At 47.0% G+C, this 11193-nt stretch overlaps 1 protein-coding gene across 5 annotated transcripts in view; it reads right to left on the bottom strand.

Annotated features, from left to right (window-relative positions):
• Positions 1-2723: 2723 nt before the first annotated feature.
• NDRG3 (NDRG family member 3) overlaps positions 2724-11193 on the bottom strand; it is a 60176-nt gene continuing 51706 nt past the window's right edge. For 3 of the 5 annotated variants that reach the window (XM_040247377.1, XM_040247379.1, XM_040247378.1), the window contains 5 exons: positions 9347-9394; positions 6713-6748; positions 6574-6625; positions 5385-5423; positions 2724-4329 (listed from right to left, as the gene is read on the bottom strand). In XM_040247377.1, the coding sequence (XP_040103311.1) occupies positions 4148-4329; positions 5385-5423; positions 6574-6625; positions 6713-6748; positions 9347-9394 (357 nt within the window). In that variant the 3' untranslated portion in view covers positions 2724-4147. The remainder of the gene's footprint in view (positions 4330-5384; positions 5424-6573; positions 6626-6712; positions 6749-9346; positions 9395-11193) is intronic. The other 2 variants (XM_040247380.1, XM_040247381.1) reach the window with 1 other exon arrangement.

Here is an 11193-nt window from a genome sequence, read left to right as displayed (position 1 = left end):
GGGGAGAAGCAGCTGCCGCGTCACGATCCTGGAAGGAGAGGTTTCTCTTCTGGCTCTGGGGTTTGGGTCTGCTCTGAGGAACACAGACCCAAGGTAAGTGGGTAGCCAGGCTTCCCTGACCACCACCATCACCTGAGGGCCTGCTAGTCTCAGATCCCTGAGACCCTCCCACATCTTCTGAATCCAAGTCAGCAGAGGAGCAGCCCCCAGACTGAATCTTCACCACTCCAAGAGATTCCTCTGGCTGGCAAGTATGGGAAGCATTGCCAAGAAGGGAGGTGTCCCCAAATTTACTGTGTCTAGGAAGCCCCTGGGGATCTTGTTAAACAGTAGATTCTGGTTCTGTGAGTCTGGGTGGGGCTCAAGATTCTGCATTGCTAACAACTCCCAGTGGATAAAACCATGTTGACCATCTGGGGGCCACACTGTGCACAGCAGGACCTGGACAGTGGTTCAAGTGTGGTCCTAGGCCAGCAGCCCCGGTGTCACCTGGGACTTCGTTTCACAGGAGGATTCTCAGGGCCCATCTTCAAAGTAAAGTAAAGTAGCTCAGTTGTGTCCAGCTCTTTGTAACCCCATGGACTGTAGCCTACCAGGCTCCTCTGTCCATGGGATTTTCCAGGCAAGAGTACTGGAGTGGGTTGCAATTTCCTTCTCCAGAGGATCTTCCCAACCCAGGGATCGAACCTGGGTCTCCAGCATTGCAGACAGACGTTTTACCGTCTGAGCCACCAGGGAAGACAGGGAGGATTCTCAGGGCCCATCTTAGGTCGACCCAAACAGAAACTCCATGGTGGAGGGCCAGCAACCTGTCTTCACAAACTCTCCAGGTGATCCTTGATGCATTCCCTAACCTTGAGACTCACTCTGCTAGGATGAAGAATCTCTGATAGAATTGTCTCTGATTGGTGTGCTTAAATCAGTTATTAATATTTAAATAAATTTAAATAAAACCCTCAGCTCATTAGTATCTAAATAATCATACTCACTCATTATCTCCTCTTTAGGGGGCTTAGCAATCCTGGAGACAGATGCTTTGAATGCAAAACTGTCATTTCACAGACAATGCAGCCTGTTTTGGGACCTTGCCATACCTGGATTCACACGGTCTCCCATTCTCCTGGGGAAGGCTTGTTTGAGATTTAACTCCTGAGGCACATGATGTGGAGAGTGGAGGGCCAGAGTGGACATGCCTCCTCTTTAAGAAAGTTCTAACCAGCATACTACAGTGGGTGACGACCCCTCAAGGATGTGGCCTGTGGCTGAGAGGGACCTGATCGCAGCCCCAACCACCTGCTCTTGCCTCCACAACACTGTGCTGTCCATCTTTCCATCTGACAAACAGCCTTTCATACTGGCCTTAAGGAGCAGTACATGAGCAAGGAACAAAGTAGGGAATGACATCTCTGGTCTCAAAATATTCCCACCATATGCTCTCCCATTCCACTCAGGGAGGTACCTGAAAATGAGAGTTTAAAGCCTAGATGTGCTGCTCTATTAGTTTCTTGACTATTTTTAAGTTAGTTACCTCTGGGCCTGTCTTCTCATCCATAAAACTGGAATAGGTCTACCTTTCTGGATCAGAGGAGGGACACGCAAGAAGATGAAAGGGCTGAATCTGTAGTGAGTGCTCAATAAAAGCCTTAATAAAACATGAAAATGCATTGATTCTGGAAGAACTAGGAACCTTGTCAAGTAGGTGTCTCTGGCGACATCACTTAACTTTCCTCAACTGTTCTTTGTCAAACGCACTGCCCGCTTCGCAGAGCTGCCACAAGAACTGGGTGAGAAAATTTACACGGAAAAGCTTAACACAGTCATCGTGTGTAGCGTCTACCTGGCCACTTCCTTACCTCTCACAAAGTAGGCGTTCCAGCTTCTTTAATATTGAACAGGAAGAAAGAAAATGAAAATGAGAAGAGGATGAGTACAGTAAGGACCAGCTGGGTGTAGTCAGTTGGGGCCTGACTCCAGGCACAAAGCCAAGCTGGCAAAGAGGCAACCATCCGTGCTGTGCAGCCAAGACGGCCGGAGCGGGGTGGGTTCTCAGAGCAGCCCTGGCCATCAGACCGCCTGCAGCTCTGGAACTCCGTGCTGGATGGTTTTGTCTGGAACTCAGAGCGGACGCCTGATCTGCCCACGGGCACTGGTTTCCTGTTCTCTACTAGGAGAGGCAGGGTCGAGTCATCTTACAAGTACCTCCTACAGACACCGCGACCTGGGTATACTGGTAGCCACAGCCCCTGGATCATTCGGAACTGATCTAGGATGGCCACCCCCCTGGAATTATTCTTGGGGGGCAGGGTACAAAGAGCCCCTTCTGGAGAAACATAGCCTGGTCTGTCGGTGGAGCCCTAGCAGGCGGCTGTGGATTACTGCACGAGGCGGGGACACGGCAACAGTGCAAGGGCTGAGCTGAGATGGTGAATGCCTTCCTGAGACCTCACCTGCTCCTCCATCACAAACCAGCGATCAAGCTTCTCATGGTTTTTCATCTGAGGGGAATACAGGTGTGTCAGGAGGACTCTGGGTTCAATCCCTGCTGGCTTACTGGAATGATGATCTCGGGCAAATGATTAATCCCGGGACTTGGTTTCCTCACTTTAAATGGATGGTGTCGCTGGGTGGATAATCATCAGGTATGTGACCCAGTATGAAGCCTATGTGCAGTCCCCACCAGAGCCCCAGGAAGTGGCTTGAGAAAAGTCACACCAGCCACTGGGTAACAATGAGACATATACAGCTTTATTTCATCATCTGTAAAAAGTCGTACTCCGGCAGAGTGATGCATTCCCTATCTGAGCAGAAAGCAAATGCTATGTCTGAAAAGCCCCTTCCTAGGACTGAAATTGTGTAACCCTGAGCCGACATCTCTGTGCTGTCAAAGCGGGACCCTTACTGGGTGGCAATTGTTTTCACACTCCTCCTGGAGACACTCTCTGGGTGGCTGTGACCCCCTCACAGAGCAGCGGACCAAACACAATTCTACCTGGTCGGGGTGCCCTTATGGTCCCTTCCCTCTTAGAAGAGGGAGTTCACCGGATTAACTTTCTGAGAAATGGGTTCTATCTTTCATTTAGGCTCCATTAAGTCTTCTGAAATCAAGGTTATACTTATAAAGCATCATATTGTGTTAATGTCTGTTTCTCTCTCTCCAGCCATTTCCTCAACATCTATATAATTTTCAGGCTAGACTTCTCCCTTCTGGGGGGATGGAGAGATGTAGAGTGCTTCTCCTGGGAGGCGCCTCCTTCCTATGTCTGGTGTGTGGCATCAGACACTGCAGAGACATCAATTTTGCTCTGACAGAGCAGAGGCCTGGAATTTGTTTTCCACCTTCCTGCGCTAAGAGAGTCCAATAATTAAGCCACACTCATTCCTTCAGAAAAATGCCACATCGCATCAGAGTGTCATCGTTCATGGGCTTCTAAGAGAACATATCCCTTCCTTTCATTTATAGGATACGTGAATTCAACTGGACAGGAGAAGGTGGCTGGCCACCTGGCCTGCTTTTCTATGTAACAGGTTCCCTTCTATTGGTCACAATCAACAATCCAAACAGGAATTATGATCTTCCACCTTCCTCAGATCTCCTCTCTCCTGAAGTTACTTCACAAATCTGGACCATCAGAGAGGAACCGAAAGAGAATGTAACGGCCTACCTAGAAACCTAGAATCCTGTTCTGCATATTTCTCCTAAAAACACCACTGAAAATGAAAAAAAAAAAAAAAAAAGTCCCTTTTTTTGTTTTTGTCTGCAGAAGCTCTACAAGAAAGCATGTCTAAAATCACAAAACTATGCACACACAAACACAGACACGCGTGCTCACACACACACATTAGGAACCAAAGAATCTTAGATACATAGTTGGGAAAGCACAGGGAAAGGCTGGTAAGAGAAGATACGGAGATCTGATCAGCTAAAGAGGTTGGAATGTTATAGAAATGGCATGGAAGTGGTTCTTGGTACATACAAAAAGGAGGGTGGGCAGGCAGAGAGGATGATAAATCCAGGATACCAGAAACAGAGAGTCAGTGGCCATGCAGGAGTTAAAGATAGATGCCAGATTGCTGGATGAAGTGCTATATTATGGAGTGGCTGTCTGAAGGAGGATGGACTTGCACGGTCCTGGGGAGGAGCATTTGCTTAGCAGGACACTTCCATGGTCTGGGGTCTGTCCAGAACATCAGGGGACTCAGAGGATTCTTGAGTTCCATCTGACTGATTGCTGGCAACAGATCGGCTGAAGGCACTTTCTCCAGAGCCGATGCTACTTGAGGTGGAGTGGGTTCGGGATCGGGCGAGCCGGGTCATGCTGGCAGATGGGACTGTAAGAGAGAACGGAGAGGACTAGAGGCAAGAGCTGTGGTTAAGCTCAGCTAATCTACAAGTTTCACCAAAGGCTTTACATGTAGCTTTCCCAACCCATCATCTAAGGTGACACCAGGACGAGACACAGCCATCCGACTTTGCTCTAGGTGAGGGGCTCTAGGCAAGGCTGCTTTAATCCTCTGGATCCAGTTGAAGTCTCAGCTGGTTCTAGTCTACAGCAGAACAATGGTGAACTAAGTCCAGAGTATAACCTCTTAACTATGCCCATGCCATCCATACAGTGATTAGGAAGAAGGCTTTGGGAACCCAAACAGGTAACCCAAACCTGTGACGCATGCAAGACTAAACCAAAGACAAACCACACCACACAAGTACGAGGTGTTTCACACACACAGTGCAAGCCCGATACAACAAGACTACCATCCGTGTCCACAGGTGACCCTTGCTACCTGGGGAGGAGACATGTAGGCAGGTGAGGGGCAGGGAGGGCAGGGGGGCCTGGAGCTGGCCTCTGCACAGGCACTGAGGTGCAGGCTGGCTGTGCGAAAGCGCACTGGAGGGCCATTGAAGTCAGACTTCTGTTGTGCTGCCGCCCTGGCTGTAAGGTCCTTCCAGCTTGGCTAGGAAAGGGCCTAACCGGGCCTACCTCCCTGCCTGTCTTTCTAAGACATGAGCCACTCCTCCAGCTGTCATTTCAATGCTGGGGTCAGAAGATGCCAGTACCTGCATTCTCCGGGCATAGGCTCCAACCCTCATAATTGAGAACCCTGTGTCTGGGAGTTAACTCAGGGATCACTCAGTAGGTGGTGGTGATGGAAGAAGGGCCCCCTATGAAGTTTCAGCTGCTGCTGTGACCCTGGCTGTTACAACCCACCCCTTTATTCCTGGGGGACCAGGGCTGGACTGGCAGGCTAACTCTCTCGGGGCACAATGAGCCGCGTTCTATCGGGCTCTCACTGCACAGGGAAACCACGGACATGCTGCGGGCAGCCAGTGCAGCCAGGAGAGCATTGCTGGGAGGCAGGGGCGGGGCCAGCACAGAGGAAGGTACCTGACTCGGTGCTCAGGTGACTGAGCTGCACGTACGGGACTGGAAGCAGGGTGGACACAGGAAAAGGCAGGTTAGTGACCTGAGAGTGCCAAGTGGTAAACTTGGCTACCTGGCAGACACTGACAGAACAAACTAAGCCAGGGGTAAAGTTTTATTCTAAGGTTCCAGAAAGGAGGGAAGGCTAACTGATGCTTCAATAACATCTCGGATGGTACTTCTCTCAACTAGTCAAAGGCAACTGCTTTTCCCTCCACTATAAACAGCCAGCCTGCCTGGATAATGAACTGCTTCCTAGGAAAGGAGAGGGACTTCCACTCCTCCCAGCGAGCCAGAGGGACAGGGGTGTGGGCTCGGTTGGTAGTGGCTCACAGACGGGGATGACACGGCCACTCCAGACGAGACGTACACGGGCTGCCTGCCAGGTACAGGGCTGCACCCAGGGGTCCAGCTGCTGCCCAGAGCAGCTGCCGAGGGGTCATTAATCACACTGACACCAAGGACAGGAGAAAAATCACCCTACTGGATACAGAGCTCTGTACCTGGGTAGAAGGGTTTTCCTTTTTAAAACTCCAAGAAAGGAGCCAGGGAGGATATCCTGGGACAAATGAGAAAGCGCAGGGGTCTCACAATACGAGAGACCAGGACAGTGGCACATGATACAACACATCCTTGGATTCACTCTGAAATACTTTGCAAGTTTGTCTCCTGTGGGGAGCAGACTTCACTGATTTAACTTGTTTCTCTAGACCAGGAGTCATTAACCAGCTAAGTTCAAATGCAAGCAACAACCTCAGATTCACAGCCAGGACTGCCAAAGCTTCAGTGGTTGAACATGTGGACTCTGGAGTTAGACTGAATCATGGCTCTGCAGCTGAACTGTTATCCTGAGAAACATACTTAGCCTCTAAGCCTCAATTTCCTCTTCTGTAAAATGGGACTAATAGCAGAACTTACCTCTTAAGGTTAAGAATACAGAGTGCCTGGCACAAAGCAAGTGCTCAGTAAGCATTAGCTCATCTTTGTATATATGTGCAGAAGAATCTTTCATAAATAATTTTGGTTTTTATTTAACTTCAGCCTGGCGAGCACAGAGGTCGTTACGTCCTGAGAACTGAGTGCTCCCCAGATGCCAAAATGACCCCATTTATCAATAAATCTTGGTTAGAATAGAAAGTTATGTACTACTCACTGTAGCCCATTCCCTGCAAAAAGTACTTGAAGGCCTCGGTGAGCTTCCCAGGCTAGGGAGACAAAAGAAGAAGCTATTAATCTTTGCACGGACAGAGAGCTGAAATCAAATGGGTGCTTTTAAAAAAAACTCTCCTTACCTGAACTACTTGGGGTAGTCCACCACAGTCTGCCATCTAGAAGGGAAAAACATATAAGTCAGCTGAGACTTGACACTTACGGGAAATGCTCTGAATACCCAGGGTCCTGTCAAACAGGACAGAATCAAATTTTAGATTCCTTAATGTAATGTTTAGCTGCACCCTAGTGTTCATCTTCTCAACGCACTCTTTTTGTTTTTTAATTAATTAGTTTACTTTTGGTTGCACTGGGTCTTCATGGCTGCTGCTTTCCCTAGCTGTGGAAAGTGGGGGCTGCTCTCTAGTCGTGGAAAGCAGGTCCCTCACTGCGATGGCTTCTCTTGCTGTGGAGCGTGGGCTCTAGCGTTTGTGGGCTTCAGCAGTCTCAGCACACGGGTTTAGCTGCTCCATGGCATGTGGGATCCTCTCAGATAAGGACTGAACCATATCCCCTTCACTGGCAGGCAAATTCTTTACCACTGAGCAACCAGGGAAGTCCCTCCTCAATGCACTCTTATACACAGACCTAAACTCTAGCAATAACTTTGGATATAATTCTGAAAGATTATTCACTATTTATTAATCAGTAGTGCAGGGCCCGGCTTTCAGGTCCATGTCAGGAATTTTCCATTTGGGTGATAGTAACGTTAACTACTACCTTGGTTCTGCCTCTACCTGGAGGATTTACTTTCAGAGTCCTCAAGCAGTGTGACCCCTACTTCTTAGGGCACCAAACTCTTAAAAGTTCTCTCTCAACTCTATACTGTCTCCACTTCATGACTAAGGGGAGGTCTATGATCAGGCACTGATGCTGAATTCAGCCAACCTGCTTGGTCAGCCACTTTAATTTCACTGTTGGAAAGTGATGAGGGTCTCTCTCACTTCATAAATCTTTACACACTGATTACTGTCATCTGCACAAAAACTTCTAGAGTGGGGTTTTGTTATCATGCATTGGAATAACCAGGAGGGCTTATTAAAACTCCAAGTTCCTGCCTGAGGAATTCTTATTTAACAGCTTTGGAGCAGAGCTCAAGAACTTGCATTTCTAACAAGCCCCGGAGATGCATACTCTGCCAATCCGCAGAGAATGCTGCTTCTAGGGCACAATGGCCAATCACGAGGCCACCTTCTTCCTTCTACTTGTTAAGTATTCCATACTCACAGAGTAGCGTATTCAGGCATCTTTTAGAAAAGAGACATGAACCTCATGAAACCTTCACTAACATGAAAACTTTGAGGGTAGACTGTTATTCTGCAGATGGGAATCCCACAGGCGGCACAGGAATCCAAGGTTAACAAGGAATAGTCAGTTCCCTGAAAATTCTAAGTGTAAGATCAGGAACAAACATTTAACTTGATTTAAGTATAAAACAGACCTAATTAGCCCAGGCTGTATTTTCAAGAAGTTTAGGAGTCAAAATCTGATTAGAATCATAGAACAGTTCTCATACGTGGAGACAGTACTGGGAAGGACTATTTCCAAGCTGGATGCCTATCAAACAGAGAATCAATTCCATCACGCTACTATGGGATGGACATTTTTTGCCCAGAAATAAGCACACCTGTGGCTACTGTTAAGTTCAGTTCTGCACTTTTCAAAAACTGATTCAAACTTGCATTGAAAGGCTAATCTGAAACCACATACTTACAAAAAAAAAAAAAAAAAAATTCATGTTTTAGACTAGTTCATCAATCACCTGGACCCTAGAACACTGACTTTTTTCACATCAGAGCGTTATTTCCAGGAACTATGGGCTGGTATAGTGGCAGCACTTTCCTTTTAACTGCACTTCAAAGAAAAAGGGAAGAAAGTAGAGGTCTTTCAGGCTGAGAAAGCAGCAGTAAGCAACTTAAGTTTAGCACTTAAACTTACTGTAATCCAAATTCAGACCAGGAGGCCAGGCCCTTAAATATTCCACTACAGGCTCCAGAAAAACGCATCTACCCTCATTGTGACAATGCAACTGGAAAACTTTCTTATCCATACAAGGGAATTTAGCTTGTGAAGAACTTCCATCCATTATCTAATATCTCACAACATTAAATAATGCTTATGAAGTTTTCAATGACACAGGAAATTGTTTACATGTCAAGAAGTTGAGGAAAACAGACACAGGGCTAGAAATAGCCTATAATCTTAATGATTTACAAATGAATGAGAGACTTCCCCAGGGGTCCAGTGGTTAAGAATCCACCTTCTAATGCAGGGGATGAAGGTTTGATCCCTGGTCAGGGAGTTGAGCTCCCACATACCATGGAGCAACTAAACCTGAGCACCACAACTACTGAGCCCATGCGCTCCAGAGCCTGAGCTCCACAGCAGTAGAAGCCCACGCACCACAACAAAGACCCAGGACAGCCCCTCGCCACCCAGGAGAAAGACCAATAAGTGTATGTTTTCACCAGCGGGTATGAGGGTGGCAGGATTATGAGTAATTCTATTTTATTCTTTCTATATTTCCATTCTTTTTTCTATTTTCCAATTTTCTATACTGAGACTATATTCAGGAAAATAACTTTTATTTAAAAAAAAAAGAGAATGAGGGAAAGAAGTTTTCCTTGTTTCTGTGCAACTATTCCAGAAATAAAGTGATTTGAACCACATATAATTTACTCACTAATGGTTGGCAGTGAGGAAAGGAAACACATTACCTTTAGCAAAGTTGTATTTACAGGATTTAGGCGAGAATTGCATTCAACCTAAAAAAAAAAAAAAAAGAGAGACAGAGAGAGAAAGACAATTTTATGAACTGCGAAATACAAAATAGCTTGGCACACGAATGATCTTTCAGGAAGCTCAGCTGGGAGAAACTCAGTTTTGGCTGAATCAGCTGAAGAAATTACCAAAATAAAAATAGGAGATATATTTACATGATATACTTTATATCTTGTATTTCTTAGTAGATCTAAAAATCTGGCTAAGTTCATTTTCTGGATCCGTTACAAGTAGAGTCTTTAAAGAGCTACTAATTTTGAATCTAATTCCTCTTACGGCTACGCAGCAGCAGGGCAAGTCATCTCCTTCTTTAAAAAGTGAACTATGGGCCTCACCTGCTGAGGTCCTGATGATTCCCCAGCACAACTGGTCCTTTTGACTGAGCCCTCACACCTTCTGTGCCCATTCCTCATCTGCCTCCTCTGCCCCGGAGGTAGCAGGCGTGCCATCCCTCTCACCCTGACTCTTCTAAGCCTTAAGACCTGTGGCTATCCCATCCAAAGTTGAACTTCTCTATGGTTTTTTCTCTCAGAGCAATCATCACAATTAAGAATTACAATCTTGTCTATTTTCATGCTTTGTATCTCATACCTTTGTATCCACAAAGGCAGGGACCTCAAAGAAAATGTTCTGGGGAGGTTGTTTCATGGTTCCACAATGTTTTATGGTTAATTTGATCCACTAGATCTCTTCTTTACACATGCTTGCCCAAGCACACATAAAACCCCGTGCTGAGAGCATGGAATCTAGAGGGGCAAAAGCATGTAACACAAGGCAGAATGTTGCTGTTTAATCACCAAGTCGTGTCTGAGTCTTTTGCAATCCTATGGACTGCAGCCCACCATGCTCTTCTGTCCATGGGATTTCCCAGGCAAGAATACTGGGGTGGGTTGTCATTTCCTTCTCCAAGGGATCTTCCCAACCTGGGGATCGAACCCGCACGGCTCCTGAATTGCAGGCAGATTCCTGACTGCTGAGCCACTAGGGAAGCCCCAAGGCAGAATGAGAGTACTTGAAAACTTCACTTCTGAGCTGAGTGAGAACAGAAGGATAAACAGGATTTCTATAGCCAGAGTAAGAAGGGGTGGGCATTTGAAGGCTTCCAGAGTCAGGGGGAAGCAGAAGCAAAGACCCAGGGGATGCAAGGTGAGTGTGCCGGGCATGTGTGGGGTTAGAGACCAGTATATGGTATGAGGATGCACTGTGGGGAGAGGGTGAGAAAACTGGAGCTGACTGTGGAAGGCAAGCAGTCACAGAGGGTTTCTGAGGTGACAGGATGTGAACTGTTTCAGGAAAATAACCAGCAGTGGCCTGTATGACAGACTGCAGAGGCAGTGAGCCAGCTAAGAAGTCATGAAAATTACCTAGGCAAGAACCAGTAATCCAGCTGAACACTTACTCTGGGCATGGCTGATGGGTGGGTACTCAAAACTTCTAAAATCAGGGGATGATCTAAAAGCCAGGAGCATCAAGTCAGGGTTTTTTCTTTATACAAATGCCAACACAGGCAGTAAACAAATGTACCTGTTTACTTACTACAGAATATGCTCTAAAAGGCAGAATGTAGGACTTCCTTGTTAGCACACTGGGTAAGATTCCGCCTGCCAATGCAGGGGACACAGGTTCAATCCCTGGTCTGGGAAGATGCCACATGTCGCAGAGCAACCAAGCTTGTGCGCCGTAACTACTGAGCCCATGAGCCACAACTAATGAGCCCCCATGTCGCAACTAATGAAACCCATGCACCTGGAGCCTGTGGCCCACAAGAGGAGCCCACGCACCA

This window comes from Oryx dammah, unplaced genomic scaffold (genome assembly GCF_014754425.2).
Source record: "Oryx dammah isolate SB20612 unplaced genomic scaffold, SCBI_Odam_1.1 HiC_scaffold_10, whole genome shotgun sequence".
Taxonomy (NCBI): Eukaryota; Metazoa; Chordata; class Mammalia; order Artiodactyla; family Bovidae; genus Oryx; species Oryx dammah.
Note: the sequence above shows the minus strand (reverse complement) of the source record. Positions and strands in the feature narration are given on the sequence as shown.